At 42.7% G+C, this 22,651-nt stretch overlaps 2 protein-coding genes across 3 annotated transcripts in view; one reads left to right on the top strand and one right to left on the bottom strand.

The window, feature by feature from the left end:
- homer1b (homer scaffold protein 1b) overlaps window positions 1-12,728 on the bottom strand; it is a 28,722-nt gene extending 15,994 nt beyond the window's left edge. The window contains exons 1-4 of one of the 2 annotated variants that reach the window (XM_056418465.1): window positions 12,545-12,728; window positions 6,205-6,361; window positions 4,089-4,220; window positions 598-690 (exon numbers count right to left, since the gene is read on the bottom strand). In XM_056418465.1, the coding sequence (XP_056274440.1) occupies window positions 598-690; window positions 4,089-4,220; window positions 6,205-6,361; window positions 12,545-12,564 (402 nt within the window). In that variant the 5' untranslated portion in view covers window positions 12,565-12,728. Of the gene's footprint in view, window positions 1-597; window positions 691-4,088; window positions 4,221-6,204; window positions 6,595-12,544 lie in introns of those variants that run through there. The other variant, XM_056418464.1, reaches the window with a different exon arrangement.
- A 3,315-nt stretch (window positions 12,729-16,043) lies between these two features.
- Window positions 16,044-22,651, top strand: tent2 (terminal nucleotidyltransferase 2). The gene is made up of 15 exons (XM_056419674.1): window positions 16,044-16,105; window positions 16,356-16,626; window positions 16,724-16,852; window positions 17,498-17,729; window positions 17,831-17,945; window positions 18,019-18,107; window positions 18,217-18,274; window positions 18,816-18,882; window positions 18,973-19,049; window positions 19,521-19,649; window positions 19,732-19,775; window positions 19,903-20,039; window positions 21,230-21,321; window positions 21,449-21,528; window positions 21,626-22,651. The coding sequence occupies exons 2-15, from the start codon at window positions 16,502-16,504 to the stop codon at window positions 21,710-21,712; spliced, it is 1,461 nt and encodes a 486-aa protein (XP_056275649.1). The 5' UTR covers window positions 16,044-16,105; window positions 16,356-16,501; the 3' UTR covers window positions 21,713-22,651.

Genomic DNA, 22,651 nt, shown 5'->3' with positions numbered 1-22,651 from the left:
CCCACACAGAAAAGTACGGAACGTACCGGCTAATTATGCTCCCGAGTTCATGGAGCGGCCGCAGACAGCTTTGTATTTTTGTTACACATACAGAGAACATTCACAGTATTATGTTAGGACTGTTATTCTTATCCTCAGTGTCAGGACCTCCCAGGAGCTCAGAGGTAACTTTAACACAAATAATGCATGCAAGTACAATTTGAGACAATATTTAAATTTCTAACCTTTATGGCTTGTATTTAAATATGTTTTCCTTTTGATAATAATTTTGTTGCAACTTAAGTATTATTTTAAATGAAGGACTTTTCACATTAATGTAATTATCCTTTTATTAAGTAAACAAGCTGAATGCTCTATTAGCATCAGCTTTTTAAACACATTTTCTCCATAAAAAGATGTTTTTGTATCTATTTTTTATCCAATTATTAAATATTTCATGAATTGGCCTCTACGCCTCCTCTGATAACGGATCAAACAAAACACACCGTTTGGTTGACCTGTTCACCAGATGTTCCTCTTACACACCATGCCTGTAGCATGAGGTCAGCAGGTTCAGGATTGGGGTCAGGGAGTTCAGGTGGCGTGAACTGAGCGTACCTGAGAGGGGGACATGGCCATGTCCATCTTTTCCTGACTCTTCTCTTTCGCCAGTCGGGCTGCTTCTTTATACTCCGCGAACTTCTCTGCAAACTGGACACAGGGGACAACCATAAATATGACATTGCATGACATTATATTATAACATTACATCACATTACATTACATGTCATTTAGCAGACACTTTTATCCAAAGAGACTTACAACAAGTTCATCAACCAAGAGAACAAACTAAGAACTACAAGAATACAGGAAGTAACATTTCTTCAAGAAAGTCGAACTACAAAAGTACCATAAGTAATACTATGAGTAATAACATGAGTAATACCATGAGTAATACCATAAGTAATACTATAAGTAATACCATAAGTAATACTATAAGTAATACCATAAGTAATACTATAAGTAATACCATAAGTAATACCACTGAAGTGCTAATCTGTGTTTTAATCCAGGTTTAGTCTGAAGATGTGTTTTCAGAGACTTCCTGCTGTCCTGATGTCAGTGGGGAGCTGGCTCCACCAATCAGGAGCCAGGACAGCAACCAGTCTGGATGTAGAGTGACGAGCTGGAAGTGACAGAGTCACGAGTCGATTGGCTGTTGCCGAGTGGAGCGAAAAATGAGACTGTAATTCATACAATGATATAGTTTAATCTTTTTAGTAAAGCTCTATTTGCATACGCACACACACACACACACACACACACACACACACACACACACCAGTGTGTTATAAGTCAGACGTGAAACCAGAGTAAATAACGACACACAGTTGAACTTAGAAAAGATGGTCCTTACCCACAATGCCTCAGCAGAAACATGAACTAAAAGGGTCACCAATAGTCACCTAGTCTACATCATAGACTTGTACACAGACAAGGACACACAGGACACAGCAGCCATTGTGTTCTCCTGTAGTTTGTGTCTTTAATCAGAAGTTGTCGCTGCCTGAAGTTGATCCCTGTGGTTATTTTAGTCAATGGCAAAGACACATCCAGCAATCCTGAAGCAGTAAGGTGAGCTCAGGCCTTGGAGCAAATATAAACACCCTGGCGCAGTTCAACTCCGTCCCTTTAGGGTGTGGTTAATCACCGACTCCCTCAATGTTACAACGTAATTTGGTTTATACAGTACTGCAGAGCGCTAAGTGGCGAGGAAATCAAATCGACAACACGACCGAAGCCAGTCGTGTGTCTGCTCTGAGTGGAGTTCCAATGAGTAACTCAATATCTCTTCACTTCAGTGAAATATAACACGTCTTGTCCAGTGATCTAAATGCAGTCGTTTTTAGTGTAAGTGCTTCAGGAGTGTTTGGCACTGCAGTTATCCGAGAGGTGAATCTCATTATTTGAACTTTAAACCACGTATAATACTTCTAACTGGCTGTTAAAACTTCCCTTTGAATCTATAAAACCAAACATGCTATACATTTGAGATATTTGAAGACTTTTTTATATTTCATATATCTTAATCTAAATGAAAGAAATAAAGGTACACTGGAAGCACAGACCATCCTCACAAACCAGAGAGAACTAAACCATCAAAGTAGAAAAACACTCATTTAAAGAAAGTGTCTTCATATGTATGTTGCATGTTTTGACTGATTCACATGGTGCTTACCATGTTGAGAGGAACGATGTCTGCGCTGTATCAATATGCAGTTTTAACAATTAGTATTTTATGTTGTCTAAAGTTGAAAAACACCTGATTAACTATTAGAATATAACATATTAACACATTCAAACGATAGGAAATATGCATTACTATGCATTATTGGTTACTTATTATTTACCTGGAAAATAAGACTGGAATGTGCATATTGTTCTGTTGTAACTGTCTGCCTTAAAGTCACATAATAAGATCATCCATCCATTGGGTATTCCATACATTTAGTCTTGCCCATTTATACATTTTGTGGACTTGGTAAACAAATATCTTTAAAAAAGGAATGGTCAAAATCAAAGAGACTAATACGAGAATAATGGGTTAGATTATGGCATTTATAAGCTAGATAGCTTCAGCCTGCATGGACCCTTTCGGTCCGCCACTTTCTTCTATTGTTTAATTCTGATTATTGTATATTTTGCTGATCGAAATAAACTCAACTCAACTCAATAATGCTCAAAAAACCAAGATGGAACTTGGATGAGTCTGGTGACGTCACATCAGGGCTATATATACATCAGGCTATACAGGACTGTCTCAGAAAATTAGAATATTGTGATGAAGTTCTTTATTTTCTGTAATGCAATTAAAAAAACAAAAATGTCATGCATTCTGGATTCATTACAAATCAACTGAAATATTGCAAGCCTTTTATTCTGATTTATTGCTGATTATGGCTTACAGCTTAAGAAAACTCAAATATCCTATCTCTAAATATTAGAATATCATGAAAAAGTATACTAGTAGGGTATTAAACAAATCACTTGAATTGTCTAATTAACTCGAAACACCTGCAAGGGTTTCCTGAGCCTTGACAAACACTCAGCTGTTATAAATCTTTTTTTTTACTTGGTCTGAGGAAATATTAAAATTTTATGAGATAGGATTTTAGAGTTTTCTTAAGCTGTAAGCCATAATCAGCAATATTAAAAGAATAAAAGGCTTGCAATATTTCAGTTGATTTGTAATGAATCCAGAATGCATGACATTTTTGTTTTTTTAATTGCATTACAGAAAATAAAGAACTTTATCACAATATTCTAATTTTCTGAGACAGTCCTGTATATACATCATGTAATGGTTTTCACAGGTCACATGACAAATAAACCGAACCAAGTTAAAAAGGTGTGAGCTCCCCTTTAAAGTCCAAAGCGTCCGCCGCTCGGCCCGAACCATTTCATCATGTTTCACTTCTTAGTCGAGAGAGGAGAGAACGCCTGACCTGACAACCTTCAGGTCACAGGACCTCATGCTGTCAATGTCCAGTCTAGATATGAATCAGGAATGTCTTTAATTTCAGGTCATCAGTTTATCGAGTTTCCATGTGTGTGTGTGTGTGTGTGTGTGTGTGCTTAATCACACTGCAGAGGAGAGACATCACCACCCACTTCCATTCCCACATACACACACAGTAAATATACAGATGTGCTTTCAAAGACACACCCGGAAAAAAGCCTCATCGGGGCCGACTGCCAAGCCCGGTGGTCCCCAAACTAAGGCCCGTGTGAAGATCCCTGAAAGGGTTTTTAATATTTGGTGATGTGGCTTTCTGGAAAACAATAATGTTTACATTTAGGCACCCTGTGATCGTCACACTGTTACACACTGACCCCTGACCCCATCAGAGAAGGGGACAGTGATGTGGCCCTCACAGGAAACAGTCTGGGGACCCCTGGCCAAGCCCATTCCACACCTTGAAAGAAGCTTCAGCAACTAGACTGAAAATAAAGTTGAAATACCATCCCCACAAAATAGAAGACCCCCCTGTGATTGAAGCATGGTTTCTCTGTGTGTGTGTGTGTGTGTGTGTGTGTGTGTGCGGTACCTTGGCTAGATGATGCTCAGTCGAGAATCCCAGGCCGTAGACGGTGTTAGCTCGACTGTCCGCCCACTGGCCAAACTTCTGTGAGGTCTTGGTGAACGTCATGTTGGGACTGATGGTGCTGTTAATTATTGCCTGCAGGACATAAGGAACCCACTTAATACACATTACATGCACTTCATTACAGCAGTGTGTGTGTGTGAGGTACATGTGTGAGAACTAGAGAGAGAGAGGATCAAAAGAAGAGCCAAGGACAATCTCTAGCTCCAAGTATTTGCTGAATGAAGATGACTCACAACTCAGGACTACAGATACAAATACCAGTGAGGACGCATATCGTTGATAACTGTTGGTATTAGTACCTTGATCATGTGTATTTCAGACAACACTATTACAGTGGTGCTGAAACAATTGGCTAAATGAGAACAAATGTTTTGTCAACAATTTAGATAATCAGGTTATTTGTGTGTGTGTGTGTGTGTGTGTGTGAGTGCGTGTGTGTGTGGATAGTTAACAGAGGGCTGTTGAGTTTGAAAGCCTTCCGTCACAGATTCAGTGACTTACAATTAGTTAGACAAGATAAATACCAACATGAGCATGTACATGTACACACATGTACACACACACACACACACACTACATGATGGCAGAGAGAGAGAGACAGTGGGAGATAGAAACATCTGTTGGGGATAAACTATGAAATGAGGTGGAGGTCAGGGAACAAACAGAATCTGAAAGTTGGTGAGCGTTGAACTATAAAGAACTGACGTTAATCTGGCAACATTTCAAATGTTCTTTATTGTCAACAACACCCATTTAAAACCCAAACCGACAATGTATTGATACTACCAACAAGTATTGTCTGTGGTCCTGCTGAGGCTCCGCCCACTCCTCCTCTCTACCTCCACCTGATGGACCGTGGAGGTCTGGATGGTGGAATATGCCGACTACCAACTCTTCATCCACTCTGTCATCTTCATTGTGTTGTTCCTGTGTTTTAATTAGTGTGTAATGATTCCTTCTGGTCACATGACATCTATTACACCTGTCCATCCTGGAGAGGGATCCTCCTCTGAAGGGTTGTTTGGGAGTTGTTCCTGATCCCATGTGAGGTCAAAGGTCAAAGGTCAGGGATGTCTATGTGTACAGACTGTAAAGCACTCTGAGGGGAATTTGTAATTTGTGAAAATGGGCTCTACGAATAAACTGAATTGAATTGTATCCAAAGTTTAGTTTATCCTCTTTACCATTTATCTGTATACAAAAACTATGAACACGTCAGAGAGCCACGCTGTTGCTCTGGCAACCGTCATAACGCTTCATAACGATAAACTTGGACTCCCCAAGTTCCCCGAAAGGCTGATATTGGACAGTCTTGTGTCCTTGGTGTCAATCCCACGTGGAACACGCCGTGCTGCTGCCATAAATACTTACAAGCGCACAAAATGTGCTGCTGAAAATAGTCACCAACAACTGAGCTATTTACTCCCGTTTGAGAAACACATTTTATTTTAAGGAATGAGCCTTTGTTCAATCGACCATAACTCATGCTTCACACACGAGGTGGTCTTTACATGTATCAGACCTTCTCGATCCCAGACCTTTTCCCTTTGGGTTTTTGCTGCTCTTGTTATTTATTCTCTTCTCACTCTGTCATCTGTTTCTCTCGTTCCACTCGACCCCTCCTCTCTACATAACTGGTGAGGACTGGTCTGTGCTGATAAACCACACCACGGCCAGCAGAGGTATCCCTCCCGGTTCTCTCAAGAGAATATCCTGAGAGAAAATGTAGACTTTGAAGCGCAGACGCACAGACACGCGCGCATACAGCAGTCGCATGCCGACACACAATGAACCGCGAGCCGTCAGTCTGGGGACGGGTTTCAATGCGGGTCTCTTTCAACATGTGTTTGCGCATTAGCCTCCAGAGCCGTGCTCATTAACACTTGGGACATCACAGCGCCGCTCAAACCTCACAGAGCGCTGAGCGACATCTCAAAAACACCAGTTGGCAGGAATTAAAAACAACAATGGATGCAGGATGGGAGGTCAGGTGAAATCTGTGTTTTGTGTGCGACAGAGTTTGTCTGGTCAGAACCGATCAGAATCGACTGCTCACCTTCGTGCCGTCCAGGCTGATGATGCGGTAGACGTTGCGCGTGCTGTCGTAGAAGTAGGAGACCGTGACGGCGTGCTTGCTGGTGGGCAGCCAGTTCTTCTTGGTGTTGGGGTCGATCTGGAAGACGTGGGCCCTCGTGCTGTAGATGGGCTGCTCCCTGAAGGGGACGAAGAAGAAGTGGTGAACCTCTTTGTGCCGCAACACCAACGTCTCACCCAACCCACCGCCGGCGCCACGGCTAATATTGCCCACGGGTGAGTCAGATCGCCCTGGCAACCGGATTACTAACTCGCCATCCTCCATAGTTACGCCGGAGAAAGAGAGGCTGTCAAAAGACGACTACGTGTGCTCATTGTCTTGAACCGGTTCCCGCAAACACCTGAAGCCTCAACTTCCTCTCCGACATCATCGCCACTTGTAAATCAATACACTAAATGCTTGCAGCGTTTCGACAGAAACTCCGTCTGTCTTTCAATCTTCGTAAGGCAGCTCCGTCTCTCCATGCTCTGATATGGAAATGCCTGCAGTCCAGAGCGAGGGACGCTCAGGGGAGCCGAGAAGGGAAAGGAGAGGGTTTAAGGCTAAATATAGACAGTGGGCTACGGTTAACTACCAGAGACCCGCCCCGCAGAGCTGTAGTTTCCACACAGACAAACATAACGCATGTGCATATATAAACACACTCAGAAGCATAAATGTGTGTTTACATGAGTGTATATGTGGATGTGTGTCTCTGTAGCTTAGATCAGTAGATGATCAAAACTCCATGATGGGCTCAGTTTAAGATGACTTCATTCCGTATTGACCCCTACATGACACTCAACCCAGAGTTAGGATTCATCGCTATTAATGTTGGAGATTATAATATATTATCTTTGTCTTTTTATCCATGCATTTGTTTGTCACTCATATGCTACCTTCGCCCTTTGTCTATGTACCCCCCCACCCCACCCCTCACTTAGCTCTTAGCATGCCCTCATATATTCCAGCATTGTTGGGGCTGCTTGGGTAATATCTACAGTCAGTACACACACACACACACACACACACACTCAAAGTACAGGGTGCAGAGGGAGATATTCTGGGCTGGCAGTGCTGGCAGAGCAGAAGATAGAGAAGTGCTTACACTGCACTGAGGGGGTGATGGGGGACATCAAAGGCTTGCTGTATAAATGAATATTAAAATTCAGCAGCAGCACCCCTCCTGTGTGTGATTAGCCAAGACTGGGAAAGAAAAGAAAAAAACATGGAGACAGGGAGAGAGACAGAGAGGGAAGTTAGACAGGAAGAGAAGGAGAATGATGGGGAATGTGGAGAGTCGAGGAAGCCAGAGTGAATCTGGGATGATTAATGCCGCTTTACCAAGCTGCTTGTGGAGTGCTGTGCGTGAATTATCATAATCATTGACAGCAGTGTAAGTGGCAGATCTGTGAGTCATTTCCACTCACACCACCATGGCCTGTCCGTATGATCTCTGCAATAGCTGCTTGGCAATTGTCATCGTTTTTCATTGCATAATTTGTGCATAACTTGTTGTTGCTTGGTGGTGTTTGTACCAAACAAAGCAAGGTTCTTGTGCTTTGAAGAGTTTTGTTCCAAAGCGACACCCACCAGTTGAAAAAATAAAACTAACTCCGACAAGTGTACCTTAAAAATACACCAAAATAAATATATAAATAACAAATTCTACTTTCTCCAAAAATGTATTGAAACAATAATTTGTTTGTTGATATTTCTTCGTCAAAAACAGGCATTTCCATAAGGCAAGAAAGCATCACTCTGGTCACACATGCTTCCCACTGCTCAGCGGCTCTGGTCTGAGCCAACAGCCAGAGTTATCGGTGAGGGGATTGCATCGAGGTCGAATTAGAACGCGTTGATCCTCTTGCACTCCGGTGATGAACTCTGGCACAGATGTCGCGACGGGGACGCAACAAAAGCACGAAAGCCGTAGGAGGCTGTCGATCTCCCATCAGTGGGTTCACGAGTGTGAACGTGAAAACAAGAGCTGCACACCTCAATACAGGAGGGGGAACGTGACCAGAGACTCATACGAGGGAGGAGAGGAGAGAGGAAAACTTAGCGGGTAATTTCTGTGGCGAATGAGGAGAAGGCTTACAGGAGAAAGTGTGGAGGAGGAAGGAAAAACACAGAGAAGGAAGAGGAGGAGGTGTTCAGCATGCAGAGTGTACAGTGTGACACAAGCGCAGGTGATGAAACATGAATGTTAAAAACAGATCGAGTGTGTAGAGTAGTGTGTAGAGTCAGTAGTGTGTAGAGTAGTGTGTAGAGTAGTGTAGAGTCAGTAGTGTGTAGAGTAGTGTGTAGAGTCAGTAGTGCGTGAGTCAGTAGTGTGTAGAGTCAGTAGTGTGTAGAGTCAGTAGTGTGTAGAGTCAGTAGTGCGTGAGTCAGTAGTGTGTAGAGTCAGTAGTGTGTAGAGTCAGTAGTGTGAGTCAGTAGTGTGTGAGTCAGTAGTGAGTCAGTTGTGTGTGAGTCAGTAGTGTGTAGAGTCAGTAGTGTGTGAGTCAGTAGTGTGTGAGTCAGTAGTGTGTGAGTCAGTAGTGAGTCAGTTGTGTGTGAGTCAGTAGTGTGTGAGTCAGTAGTGTGTGAGTCAGTAGTGTGTGAGTCAGTAGTGTGTGAGTCAGTAGTGAGTCAGTAGTGTGTGAGTCAGTAGTGTGTGAGTCAGTAGTGAGTCAGTTGTGTGTGAGTCAGTAGTGTGTGAGTCAGTAGTGTGTGAGTCAGTTGTGTGTGAGTCAGTAGTGTGTGAGTCAGTAGTGTGTGAGTCAGTAGTGAGTCAGTGTGTGAGTCAGTAGTGTGTGAGTCAGTTGTGTGTAGAGTAAGTAGTTTGTGAGTCAGTAGTGTGTGAGTCAGTAGTGTGTGAGTCAGTTGTGTGTGAGTCAGTAGTGTGTGAGTCAGTAGTGTGTGAGTCAGTAGTGAGTCAGTAGTGTGTGAGTCAGTAGTGTGTGAGTCAGTAGTGTGTGGAGAATAGATTTATTGGTGTTGTGGTCGTTAAATGCTGCCGTTTCTGAGACGGTCCTTTCCTTTGATGACGTCATGTCCAACAGTCAAATTAGTTATCGCTTCAAGACAGGATTTCAATTTCGAGAAAAAGAGGACTGTGACAAGTGGACTGATGGAGGTGGATCGGGGGTCTGTTGGCGAGTACACACCAATCGTAATAAAAAAAGAATGACAGAATATTGTCATTAGCCACAATATTTGATTTATTTGTCCAATTCCGTTGATTTGTTTCTGTCTCCGCTCCAGGACAACGAGGCCCATGAAAAATACACCTGGAAATAATTCGACAGTAACATCTTCGGCAGGAAAAAAAATGTCCCCATTAGACTTGAAAATCCAAATGTTCAGTAATGGATTTTGTATTTTGTGAACCACAATTTAAAAATAAGTAACAAAGCTTTGTATCATGTTCTGCTTTCGCTCTTTCTTTCTTCTTCTTCTTCTTCTGTTGCTCGTCTGTCTCGTAGTGTTTGGTTATATTTTATATTCTAGCCATTCAGTGTGAAATAACAACATTTAAGTATTGAGGTAGTGAATTTAGTGGTATCTACAACGGTTTGTTTTTTGCTATTAGGATGAACTGATCCTTCAAAGTACTGTTAGGTTGTAATAGTTTATTTTGATTCTGTAGTCTTGAGCTTTAAATTAATACATATAGAAAGATATTATAATAGGAAATATTAGGGAGAATATTGATATTGTTATTAATGTGTTATGAAGCATAGGGGGACTGTTTACTCTATGCAGATGATTAATGGAAAGAATTAATGTCTGTTCATGAGAGTGAATGTTAGTTAGTATTTCAGATTGTGGAAGCCGGTTGAAGCCCGTGAAGTGACAATAACAGACGGGACTTTTATTGTGAAAATACTTGTTTAGCAACTTGACCGGAAGTGACGTTTTGACACAGGGGTCGTGACCTTTGACCTCTCCATTTTGATAGTGGACTTTAATCCAACAGGAAGGTGTTAGAGGATGAACTACCTTTGAGAGGAGCTGATTGGCTGATTCTGGGACTAAGACTCTGGACTGGGGGAACATCGTTCTCTCTGGTCTGGACCCGGGTGCTTCGGGCTTGTTGCCGTGGCGCCCCCATCACCACGAAACCCACGATCCTGAGCCTCGATTTTTTGTTTACACTTCTTGCCATTAAATATTGTTAAACTTAATTCACGCCATCCGGAGCCTGATGTCCATCATCTGCCAAGAGCCCAGTTTCAGTTACTCTTATCGTGCGTTGAACTTTGACAGTGACACACACACACACACACACTTCCAGGAGTTGCAACAGCTGTTGCCTTTGGCACCTCTCGTGCCTCCGGGGTTTAATATGCACAGATATGTGAACACTCAGTCCTTGAATCACAGAGCCTATAACAAACCATCTCACACAAGCATGTGCTCGTCATTCTATACCACACAGGGCATTTTCTTTTCTACTTCCGTGTGTTTGTCCCCCTGCAAACATCCACAGTGAAACAGAAGCATATTCAAACGGTCCATCTCAGGATATCTCACTTCCCCTTGCCACCTCCACGCAGCCGCTCCCCTGAAGTTGTCTTTGTTTCCAGAGTTCATTAACTCAACGGGGTCGAGCCTGAATGCAGGGAGATCTTATTTAATGTGGAGAGAGGACAGTAATGAGAGAGCGTTGCGTTGCTCCATCTACTGGGAGCGGCTTCAATGACCTGAGATGGGAACACATCCCACACATTCAGACGCAAGCGCTATCACACACACACACACACACACACACACACACACACACACACACACACACACACACACACACACACACACACACACACACACACACACACACACACACACACACACACACACACACACACACACAGGGATCTGGGCGAGAAGTGTTGTCCATCTGTGCATTAACCCAGGGAAGTGAGAGCGTCTTGACAGGAATCTCCAGTTCTCGTAACCACTAATGTTCTTCTCTTTGCCGTCCCCATTAGAACCACGTGGACGAATGCCTGTCAGAAATATGTCCGTGCCATTACTGCTCGACGGGCAACTAGACAACATGTGCACGGTCATCTCATCCGCACATATAGACTTCAGTTCACACGCACTGTATGCAACACGGTGCTTTGAATCACCGCATACAATGCATTCCACTGTGGATCAACTGAGTCATTGAGATGTTGCATAACAGTAACTTAGTCACCAGTATGGCAGAGCCCACGGAGAGCTGAAACTGAGTGGGAGACTGCTGAACGATGTGCTGCCCACACTGTAGGAGGGCAGAGTGGGAGCCTGGGAAGCCTCCTGTGTATTCTCAATAGTTAATGCGAGAGTTTGGGCTGATGCCTTGAAATCGTACCATGCCTGTGCCATGTTGTTAACCTCCTGCTGTGCAATTAATCACAATGAACTGCAGGAGACAGCGGTTAATGAACGACAGGCTTGGCTGGGGGAAATGGACCGCTGAGCTTGGGGTTAAGGGAAATGCAAATGAGCAGTGCTGCTCTATAGGCAGATATTGTACTGATGGGTGCCTGTTGTTGAGGAGGTGTAAGGTAGCGGTCACTGTGCTGCCATAGAGACAGGAAGCCGCTTTCTGTCACTGGAGCCTTGGAAAGCGACGGATATTTCCCTGCTTCCGACATTATACCGTTCCCAAATCTCCTTGAGCAGGACTCGGAACAGTGGATTACTACAGAACATCAGACCACAGAGCAGAACTCTGACCATATTCAAGAAGAATTGCTGTTTTTAAACATCCCGTCTTTCAGAATTACATAACTGTTTTAAAGGTAGGGGAGAAAAAAGGGGGGGAAAAATCGCCTTTTTGAATTCCCTCTCTCATTGTTTTAGTGCAATAATAGATCATAAAGTGTTGTTTCATTTAAAGAACCCCCAAAATCCCACATTCTTCCATTTTGGTAAATATTGCCACTTAGCTCAATATTTTGATCCTTGAAGTTTGATCATGGGGTCACTTCTGCACCAGCATTTGTGAGCCAGCATGCTGGGCCTAGAGTGTGTTTCATTTTACTAAACAGCATATTCAGATAAGAGGAACATTGTAATTGAATGTCTAAACATGTTGTTTTAGCAACACACCACCGTCAGAACATCCCCACCTCATTACACAGACCGCCGACCTGAGCTATTCACCATCAAGTTCATGAGACGTCATACAAGAGATTCATTTTACGCATCCACCCGGGTCACTGTGATCTGCTGGTGTGGTTTCCATGAGAGAAGTTCAGAACCTGTGAAGCAGCCGCAGCCTATATACATACAGAAATACATTAAATGCAATTCAGTCACCCCTTTATATAATAATCACTCTTACCCCATTGTTATGGTCGACATGGAGGCGATTACTGATCCTTTCACTGGCAATAAAAGCGTATCTCTCAGATTGGCTGCTGCGTATGAAGGTCTTATTCTCTCTACACGACCGCCTTCAGTGGTTCACCGTTGGTGCGTCTGCAGGAATTTGATGACAACTGGTCCATTACACTGTCACCGCAGGAAATCACACATATGTCGTTCTGCACATGGCACGGGAATCAGGACGCGTCTCCTCCTTTGGCGCTGAGCGGTTGGTGATGGAGCAGCAGCGCGGAGGGAGCGACGGCAGCGCGGAGTCCAATGGAGATCCGACAGGCGTCCGACTGTCGCGTGTAAATCACAGATCCTCGCTGGATGGGTGGAGAAGCCCGGCTGCCTTGAATGGGAAAGACAACCCTCATTTAACCACCGAAATCATACTGTCCACCCGCGACTCTCTCTCTCTCTCTCTCTCCCTCTCTCTCTCCCTCTCTCTCTTACCATTGGCTCACAGTCCACACCCCCACTCTCTCGCCCAGACTACAGCTATTCCACCCAGCATTACCTCTGCATTTCTATAATAAACCCGATTTCTGATGCTGCTATACGCCAACTTGTGCTTATGCAACATCAATCATGCCTTTTCTACTAATGCACGTGACTCACGCCTGCTCTCCTTATTAGTATGTGGTAAGATTAAAACATCCTATCTCTACGCTGTAACTGTGCTTTATTGATCCAAGCCTGTCCACAGACCCAAACGCGTACCCCGCCCCAAACCGCTCCACATCTGGCTGATGCATCGCTTCCCTCCTACTCGGATCACTGTCGGTATTGAACTGCCAACGTCATGACACCGTCCTCCGCAGTGACGTCACTCCGTGCTCAAGGGACTGATGCCATTTGAAGCTGTATTGTTTTATAAGAAGTTTATTAAGTGGTCTAATGACCAAATACAAAAAGAAAACTGAAGTCCAAGGCTGCAATAGCCTATTTGTAATCTCCCTCCCTAAGATTTCTGACTACATATATAATGTCACTAATACTAAATTTAGTATTAGTATTTAGTTTTTTAGTATTGTTATTGTGTTTTATATTTATTTTCATTGATGCTCTGATGTGCACCGCTGCTGTGATTTTTGAAATGTTCCCACTGTGGGACAAATAAAGGAATATCATATCATATGTGATGTAATCAGCATTTTGGTTTAAAAGGTTGCACCCTAAAGACTATATAGGACCAACTTATAATATATCGTATCATCTTATTCTTGTATATCCTTCATATACTCTTGTCCGCGTCTGGAAACATAATTAGTTCCAATTCAAAAGTTATTTTGAGGTCAAATATTATTCTGAAAGGAGAGAGGACAGCTGTTTTAAGGAAGGCAGCAGTCAATATAAAAAAAGTAATATATCATGGATAAAGTCAGCCATATCTATCCCAAGGCTATAACCAGAGATTTTGAAGACTCATTTAGGAAGAGCTCATAGCCTATAAGGTATGGAGGACTCAAAATGACTTAAGTATAAATAAATAAATGCATGAATAAATATGGGAATAAATAAATAAATGCTTAAATAAATGTATAAATGCTTAAATAAATGTATAAATGTATAAATAAATGCTTAAATAAATAAATAAATACAGGAATGAATCAATATAAGTTATAAATCAACAGGACATCATTAAATAAATATATTTCTGTATTTCTTCATTTATCTATTTATGTGTCCACACGTATTTCTTCATTTATTTATGTGTGACATTTACGTGTCCGTATATTCAAATGAGCTGGGCGGTCCGAACCTCTGTCTAAAGCATGATTGGTCACAGGAGTGTGATGCACCTGGTGTGTTGTGCTCTACTATTTCTGCCTGGCACATGATGCTGAAGTTGGCTCGCTCAGCTCACCGTTAGCAGAAGTTAGCCTAGACAGCTTTTTGACTTCAGCCGTTTATCAATTCCAAGTACACTGAGTACAGACTCGTGTTCTTTTGGAGTCTGGTCTTGGTAGTCCAGACTCTCGAGGACGCAGGACGGTCTTTCTGGTCGTGTGACGTCACCACATCAACTGTTCTTGTTCATGAATTTACTCCAATTATTCACTGTAAAATACTTTACAGTGGAGTAGAATGTGTTGCGGTGTTCACTGTCGTTTGGCGTATACTCCGCCCACAGTAGCCTGGTACTTGTTCCCGAATAAACGGTAATAACTATACAACGTCTCGTAGCTTTCCATCCTGACCCAGGGTCGCTACAATATGAAGTTATGAATCTCAGTCAAATTGACGTAACGTTATCTTTTAATAAATAATAAACTCTTTGTGCTCTTAACCTAATTATATCTCATGTTTAGCCGCTACAGAGACGTCAGAGCCAGCGGAGCATTTCAAAAAGTCCTGCCGAGATCAGGCTGCTCTCGGCGGCCACAGCGCGCTGACCGCCCGGAGCTCAGAGGTCCCGCGAGCAGGACCTCAAATCTCCGTCGCATATCCTTATTAGGCTGAATCTCGATAAACCGACCACAGATTTGATGCTTAAACTACGAACTTCTCGACTGAAAACATCCTTAAATTTCATTCCGTGACTCAACAACAGTAGTATTTAGAATGTACAGACAAGAATGCATAATACACGCTGTTCGTCTACAGGTCCAAGTGCTAGGGATCGATTACTTCTGTCTTGCTCCCTGATTTGACCAATCCTGTTCAACAATGAGGTTCGGACCGCCCCAGCTCATTTGAATATACGGACACGTAAATGTCACACATAAATAAATGAAGAAATACGTGTGGACACATAAATAGAGAAATAAATAAATGAAGAAATACAGAAATGTAGAAATATATTTATTTAATGATGTCCTGTTGATTTATAACTTATATTGATTCATTCCTGTATTTATTTATTTATTTATACATTTATTTAAACATTTATTTATTTATTTATACATTTATTTATTCATTTATACATTTATTTAAGCATTTATTTATTTATACATTTATTTAAGCATTTATTTATTTATTCCTATATTTATTCATTTATTTATTTATACTTAAGTCATTTTGAGTCCTCCATAATATGGAGACGCTCTATAAGGAGCTAGTGGACACAGTGGATCAAATACATCACAGTTACAGAAAAAACCCTGATTATGTCAAAGTGTATTATATTATACTCACAATGTTATACTCTTGTTGTGTCTATTGATTAAGTCTTATTTTTTTCTCATTACTCTTATCTCATCTATAGTGGACTTTTAAACATGAAACCCCAACTAAAACTGAATAAATTCATGTCATGTTTACAAAATTGGGGGGAAATCCCTTTAAATGTTTGGATAATGGACAACCTCACTGCAGCAGCGACGTTGTTGCTGCCATCTGATCCGGTTCATCGCGTTAATCTTTACAAACTCATTTGGATAAAACGCTTTTGCCCGTGGGTGGATTTCTCTTGAACTCGCGTGGCTACGTCCCCTTTAAATCCCGATCCGTGACGTCATGGCATCAATGCGGAAGTAGCTTCTCAGGAAACTAGCACCTTCAGTTTTGTTTACATGTGCCATGAAATTTGGTAAGTGTTGCAGAGCTTTCAGGTTTTAAGTAAACGTTTTTAACACTCAGTGACATATTTTAAACACATAGTTTTGATATACATCTACAGTAAAACATGTTGGATGTTGAAGATAATATCGAAACCGATACTTGAATTAGCGAGCTAAAGCTACGACTGAGCTAACGCGAGTTAACGTCAGTTAGCGTCGGTCCAGTTACAGTTAGCTCGCTAGTTACCGGTTAACTACGGTACGTTTTGGTTTCCTCAGGTTTTCGTGGGATCGACGTCACCTTTACGGTTCAGTGGAGAGTTCAGAGCCGCTGGGAGCCTCCGCTCTTCTGTATTCGCGGACACCGACGTCACGTTGAAGGAAAGCATCGGAGTTAATGCTGGAGCTCTGTGCAGAACCGCAGCATGTTCCCCCGCCACGCCGCCCCGAGTCGGCGGCCACAAGACCGCACCGACCCGGACACGCCGCCCCCCCCGTGGCCAGCCCGGTGCCTGGATTACAACCCGCACAGGCTGCCTGGCGTCAACACGTGAGCGCGTGAAACCACCTGGTTGTTGTTGTGTAAAACACACCAGCAGCGTCAACGACTCGTCCTAACTGGTGACTTGCTTGTGTGTCCTGTACAGCAATAGGAGTTTGTTAGGTAGCTTTTATTTCCCCGGACAAGCGAGGCTTCCTCCATATGCCTGGAAGCCACCAGCCACCGTTCCTCCTCCGGCGCCCCCTCCTCACACAACGATGACTAATGGACGCAAGTATGATGTTTAATCTTTTATTCATGGCTGAATAATCTATAGTTCATGAACATTTGCTTTTAACCGGTCATGTCACATGTTTCTGTATTGTGGGAAAACACTAAGTAAGTATTAACATATAAACATCAATTTAAATGGTGTCAGAGGATAATTCAAGTTGTATTATTACATTACATTACATTACATGTCATTTAGCAGACGCTTTTATCCAAAGCGACTTACAATAAGTGCATTTCAACCTAGAGTATTTCAACCTTATTGTGTATTTGGGGCTTTTATTCTGAAACTTAAACTGAGACGAAGCTGCAGCAACTGTGAGATGAAAAGTCCATACATTGTTTGATTGTTCTCACCTTGAGGGTAAACATTGTGGTGCATTGACATCAGTAGATATAACTAATCGACTAATGTAACGTATGTGGTGAGTTTTTTATTTTGGGTGACATCAATTTAGTCTCTGGCGTTCTCAATCAGAAATGTACACTTTTGCACCAATCCAACCAATCACGATGGTCCAGCAATAGGCATGTCTCTTTAAAGATTGTTGGAAATCTGTTGACGTTGATTACAACATTATTTAAGACATCTTCACTCTTGTGAGTCTTGATTACAGGCTTACCTCCACACTTATCGTGCTTATTGCAGGAGGCAGAATGACGAATACAACCCCCACGTTGTGAAGCGCCAACGCCTTGACCCCCCTTTACCTCGAGCCCCTCTTCTTCATCGGCCTGACCCAGCGGTGGCGTGTTCATCCAGATCGTCCTCCGTTGCTGGTTTTGATAGTTCTCATCCCAGCCCATGTGCCCATATCCAGCCTCGGGTCATTGCTGTCCCAAAAAGTTCAAAAATCTCGCAGGTCGACGCTAAGGACAAGGTAGTGTATTTTGAAATGGGCTTCACCTGGAGCCGATGGCCATGACGCCTGACTGTGGGCATTCGGTATGCTTGGTTTAGTCAGTGTACATGTGTCCTCAGTTGAGTGATCAGATGGTGGAGCTGTTTGATGCATGCCAGCAGAAACCTTCTGATTTGGACCGGAAGGAAGCGTGCCGGGTTCGGCTCCAGAACGACATACAGAGCATCTATACAGGTGTGTATGAAGAACACGGTGGCGTTCCGCTCTGACTGTTGAGATCCTTATCCACTGACTGCGTTTCTCACAGTGGCACGGCTTTACTTGACCGGGTCTTCTATGAATGGATTGGGCTGCCGGAGCAGTGATGCCGATCTGTGTCTGGTCCTCAAGGGGAATGTGAGCATCTGACTGTGTGCTGTGTTTGTCATCAAACGTGTGTGTGTACGTGTATTTTCAATCATTGATATCCACTTCAACACCTGCATGTTTTTTTTTTCTGTTTTAGAAAAGAACTGATCCTATACATGTCCTCTCTGTCCTCCAAAGATTCTTCAAGTCACTGTGTAAGTAATAGTAAACTTAATTTAGTATATAAATTAATTAACGTAACTTAATAGATTTGAAACAAGTCGATCAACACACCAAGTAGCTAGTTAGAAGGATTTTAATGCTGTGTAACATTTTGAGCACCAGACAAATTTAACATCAGAAAAAGATCTTGGCACAGTTCGTATTCATGGAAGTCGTCAATGAAACATAACGCAGTCTCTCTGCTTTATACAGCAAGTCCCACGTCGTACAATATCACGTATAATCACCTCCACCTTGGTGGAAGAAGAGCTGTCCATCATTGGACACACAATGTCTTGACCTCCAGGCACCGATCCTCACAGAAGCATGCCCAGTGTGAATGACTTAAGTTTAAACCATGAAAGCATAATCTCTCAATTACTTTGCATTACTGCATAACTAACTCGTAGATTTTGTGAACATGTTTTGCTCTTGGAAGCCACAAGGCAGCGCTATTTATCTAGTGGAAAAATAGGTTTCAAGTGTACAGGAAATGAAACCAAAACAATCCTGAATCTCGTGTTTGTTTTGCAGTATATGTGGAGATGACTCAGCTGATCAGAGCTAAAGTGCCCATCCTCAAGTTCAAAGAGAAAGGCAGGTAGGATAAAAAGTAGTTTAAGCTTATTTATTTTCAATACAACAAAAAAGTGAGATGTTTTAATAACTTAATATTCCTCTCCCTTTATAGTGGTCTGGAGTTTGATCTGAATATCAACAACACAGTGGGCATCAGAAACACATTTCTTCTGAGGAGTTACGCCTATGGTTTGTGAGACTCAACAATACATTGATTTTTTTTTTTAACCCTCCTGTCGCCTTAGGGTCATTTTGACCCGATTCAATGTTTCACCCTCCTGTTACCTTTATATTTACTAACATATTTTACACTTTGGGTTCAATTTGACGCCAGCAATTAAAACCTCCAGAAAATTATTAGAATTAATATTGTTTTCCAAGTTTAAGTGTGAGGCACTTTGTTTGTTTGTTGACGACCGAAAGAACACCGACATTAAACATTGAATGGGGTCAAATTAATCCTAAGGCGACACGAGGGTGTAATATTGATTCGGGTCAAATTGACCCTAAGGCAACACAAGGGTTAAAGGAAAAATCTTTTAATAGTTTTCTTTCTTATTGTAACCAACTGTGACTGATCTCTCCGTTTATACTGCCAGCCACGAGCAGCGCATGTGATACTTTAAACGGAGACCATGACGTTTGTTCTGACTCTCTCAGCTGATCTCAGGATAAGACCCATGATCCTCGTTGTCAAGAAATGGGCACAGCACCATCAAATCAATGATGCCAGCAAAGGAACGTTGAGCAGCTACACACTTGTGCTGATGGTGCTGCACTACCTCCAGAGTCAGTACGATCACACACACACACACACAGCAGTGTTTGACTTCTGTAATTGCGACTCATCTGGCACGCGTTTTCTTTACAGCTCTCAAGGAACCAGTCCTTCCCTCTCTACAGAGGGACTACCCAGTAAGTCTTTCCATTCTTATTCCTGTAAAAAGACATTTCAGCAGCACTCTGACTTTGCTTCATCCATCGCAAATAACTTACAGAAGGTCTTAAATCCTTGTCGCTTTGTCTCGTGCCTTGATTTCAGGACTGTTTTGATCCCTTCATGGACATCGACATGGTTCCAGAGGGACCCAACCGGGTCCCCCCCTTCATCTCAAGAAACCAATCCCCTCTGGGAGAGCTTCTTCTGGGCTTTCTCAAATACTATGCCACAAACTTCAGGTATCTCCCTCGGACATCACATGACCGAGTGTCGTATTTCAGATGCATTCATGGTTCTTGGGCCACCTCATTTTCTTGCACCCATTCCTCAGCTCCTCTTGCCAACTTCTCTTCCCTCATCCGCTCTCTCCTTCCTCTATCCTGCATCCTCGTCTCTAGTTTCGTGTTTCTGGGTGATAGAACGGAGCAGGTGGGGCCTTTGGCCGTGCACGGCACTAACACGGCATGCCGTGCTCCCTGTGTCTGCAGCGTTTTTTTAAATGTATTTTTTTATGGTTTATTTAATAAGGGACAGTGCACATTGATAAAAACTTTGTAGTTAATGTGCCAGAGTTAGCCAAGAGGCTATTTTTCATCTGTAGTCCCAATGTTGCTGATGTTAAGAACAAACCTAAAAACATAAGATTCCAAATACAATCTACAGATAAAGCAAATAAAATAAGGGAGAACAATGTTAAAGCGTGTTATCGGGCCTCGCCACAGTTGCACGGTTGAACTAAAACTCGCCTCACAAACACGGACTGAGTTCTACATTTCACAGTCTAAACGGGTCACAGATGTTGAGGGTTTTGCGTATTCTTCTTGTCCTTTACGTTGCAGACAGTTCTTGAAAGGGACCTTTTTCCTACCTTCTTGACAGAAATGAGCTTCAACAAACTCATATTCAATTCAGTTTATTTGTCTAGCCCATTTTCACAAATTACGAGTGCTTTACAATCTGTACATATAGACATCCCTGTCCCTGTATATCAAGCTTATGCAATTTAACTGAACTCTACACTAAACGTTTTTAGTTTTTTTACTTTGTACATTGACTTTCATGCACTCAATGAGGTTGCAATATTTAAAAGTCGAAAGACAGACAATAGTTTGAAGATTAATGTCAACTCAGGTTTGTCAAGATAAATGAGTTTGCAAAACGATGCATCCCTTCAATTTTACTGTTGAAAAATAATTGGTTTTATCGGTTCACGTCCAATTTCAACTGTCAGTTTTATGCGGCGCTGAATTTAACTGAACAGAATCAGAAGGAAAAAACATCTCCCTACTTTGTTGACAGTTGAGGGTGCATATTGTGTGATTATCTGAATTTGCAAAGCTCCTGGTTAGGTCATTGAAGACCGTGGTCTTTTCTTAGTCTATTCAGCACTAAAGAACGATGTTGCTTTTGTTTCCTCCGTGTCTTGCAGGTGGGATGAGCAGGTGATCTCGGTTCGAGAGGCAAAAGCTTTGCCCAAGGACAATTCTGTAACCTGGAGAAACAAATACATATGTGTGGAAGGTAAACACTTCAGAGGACATGACGGGCCACTGCGACCACCACTCAACTATTAACAGGAGCCTCAATGTAAGAAATGGCCCCCGACAATGCCTCATGTCCGGAGTCAGAGCAATGCCTTGTCTTCCAGAGCCGTTTGAAAGAAACAACGTTGCCAGGGCAGTCCACGAGCAAATCAAGTTTGACGCCATTAAAGCCGGGTTCGCCCAGGTACGTTCAGCCCCGTCACGGTGTCATGTTGTTTCTCCTCCTCCACGCCGCTGTGACTCATTTATCATCTTCCTGCTTCTCATCTCTGTCTGAGCAGTCATTCCGGACACTGCAGGACATGAAGGACCTGAACTCGATCCTCCCGGTCGGAGCCGTCATTAACAAGGAGGTGTACTTGAGATGAGCGGCGCCTCGGACGGGAGTCTTCTCCCTCGAGACAAAGAGACCCCGTGGTGAGCTGAGAGACGCCCCGCCGCCGCCGCAGCGCACAGCCAGGAATAAACCGCCACTCTAAATGACGTGGCTGCGTTGGTGTCGTTCGCATTCTGCATTTCCTGTTTGACAAATACTGCACTCGAGTTCAAGTGCTTTGCAGACCGTCATTTTATTGAAGCTGAAGACAAAAATACAATATTTGTGTCGAGGGCTCTGACATTGTGACTAAAAAACGCTGCACTGAAGTCGATGTAGCTGGTCATTGATGCTCCACCTCCCCCTTTCCCCAACACGCATTCAATTATGGGGTCAACGTTGAGTAAACTGAGAAATCATCACAGACAGAACCTGCAACCTGCTCATATCTATCTTTCCCCTCTGGTCTCAGTTTGTTATATCCATGTTTCCAGAGCCATAATGCACATTTGATAAAAAGATGCTAATCATTTGCTTCTGCCACACATGCGTAGTCGACGCAATATGTCGTCTGCAGCGTGGGAGGACCAACTTTTAACATCAAAGTATTTTTTCTATTTTTCTAGGTCAATAGTACAACCTTGGGTTTAAATGCAATACTTTTCTTTTTCTACAGATGCATTAAATGCCTTCTTTAATTTTCACATCGTTTAGGTTTAAGCTCTTGAAACTGAGCTGCTCCGTGACGTTTGCGTGCGGCTCGTCGTCTGAGAGCCTCTGAACGTTGTCTCGCCTTCATCGTTGCTCCTGACGCGCTGCCGTTTGTTTAGGATCCGCTTCATTTATTTGGACAAATTGTTACTCGCCTGTTTTCTGTTCACTTAATGCAGACCTTATTTGAATCATTTACACTTCAATGTTTCCCCTCAGTCCTCTTTTGTACATTACTGACTTTTAATGCTTTATTTAAAAATTAAATCTCTTAAAGATG

This window comes from Pseudoliparis swirei, chromosome 7 (genome assembly GCF_029220125.1).
Source record: "Pseudoliparis swirei isolate HS2019 ecotype Mariana Trench chromosome 7, NWPU_hadal_v1, whole genome shotgun sequence".
NCBI classification, from domain to species: Eukaryota; Metazoa; Chordata; class Actinopteri; order Perciformes; family Liparidae; genus Pseudoliparis; species Pseudoliparis swirei.
Note: the sequence above shows the minus strand (reverse complement) of the source record. Positions and strands in the feature narration are given on the sequence as shown.

Bases quoted from the DNA above. Each gene is read 5' to 3' on its own strand.
- tent2 (XM_056419674.1), top strand. From the start codon at position 16,502: ATGTTCCCCCGCCACGCCGCCCCGAGTCGGCGGCCACAAGACCGCACC. The intron at 18,275-18,815 runs GTAAGTAATAGT...TTTGTTTTGCAG, and splicing joins AAGATTCTTCAAGTCACTGT to TATATGTGGAGATGACTCAG. The intron at 19,776-19,902 runs GTAAGTCTTTCC...CCTTGATTTCAG, and splicing joins CTCTACAGAGGGACTACCCA to GACTGTTTTGATCCCTTCAT.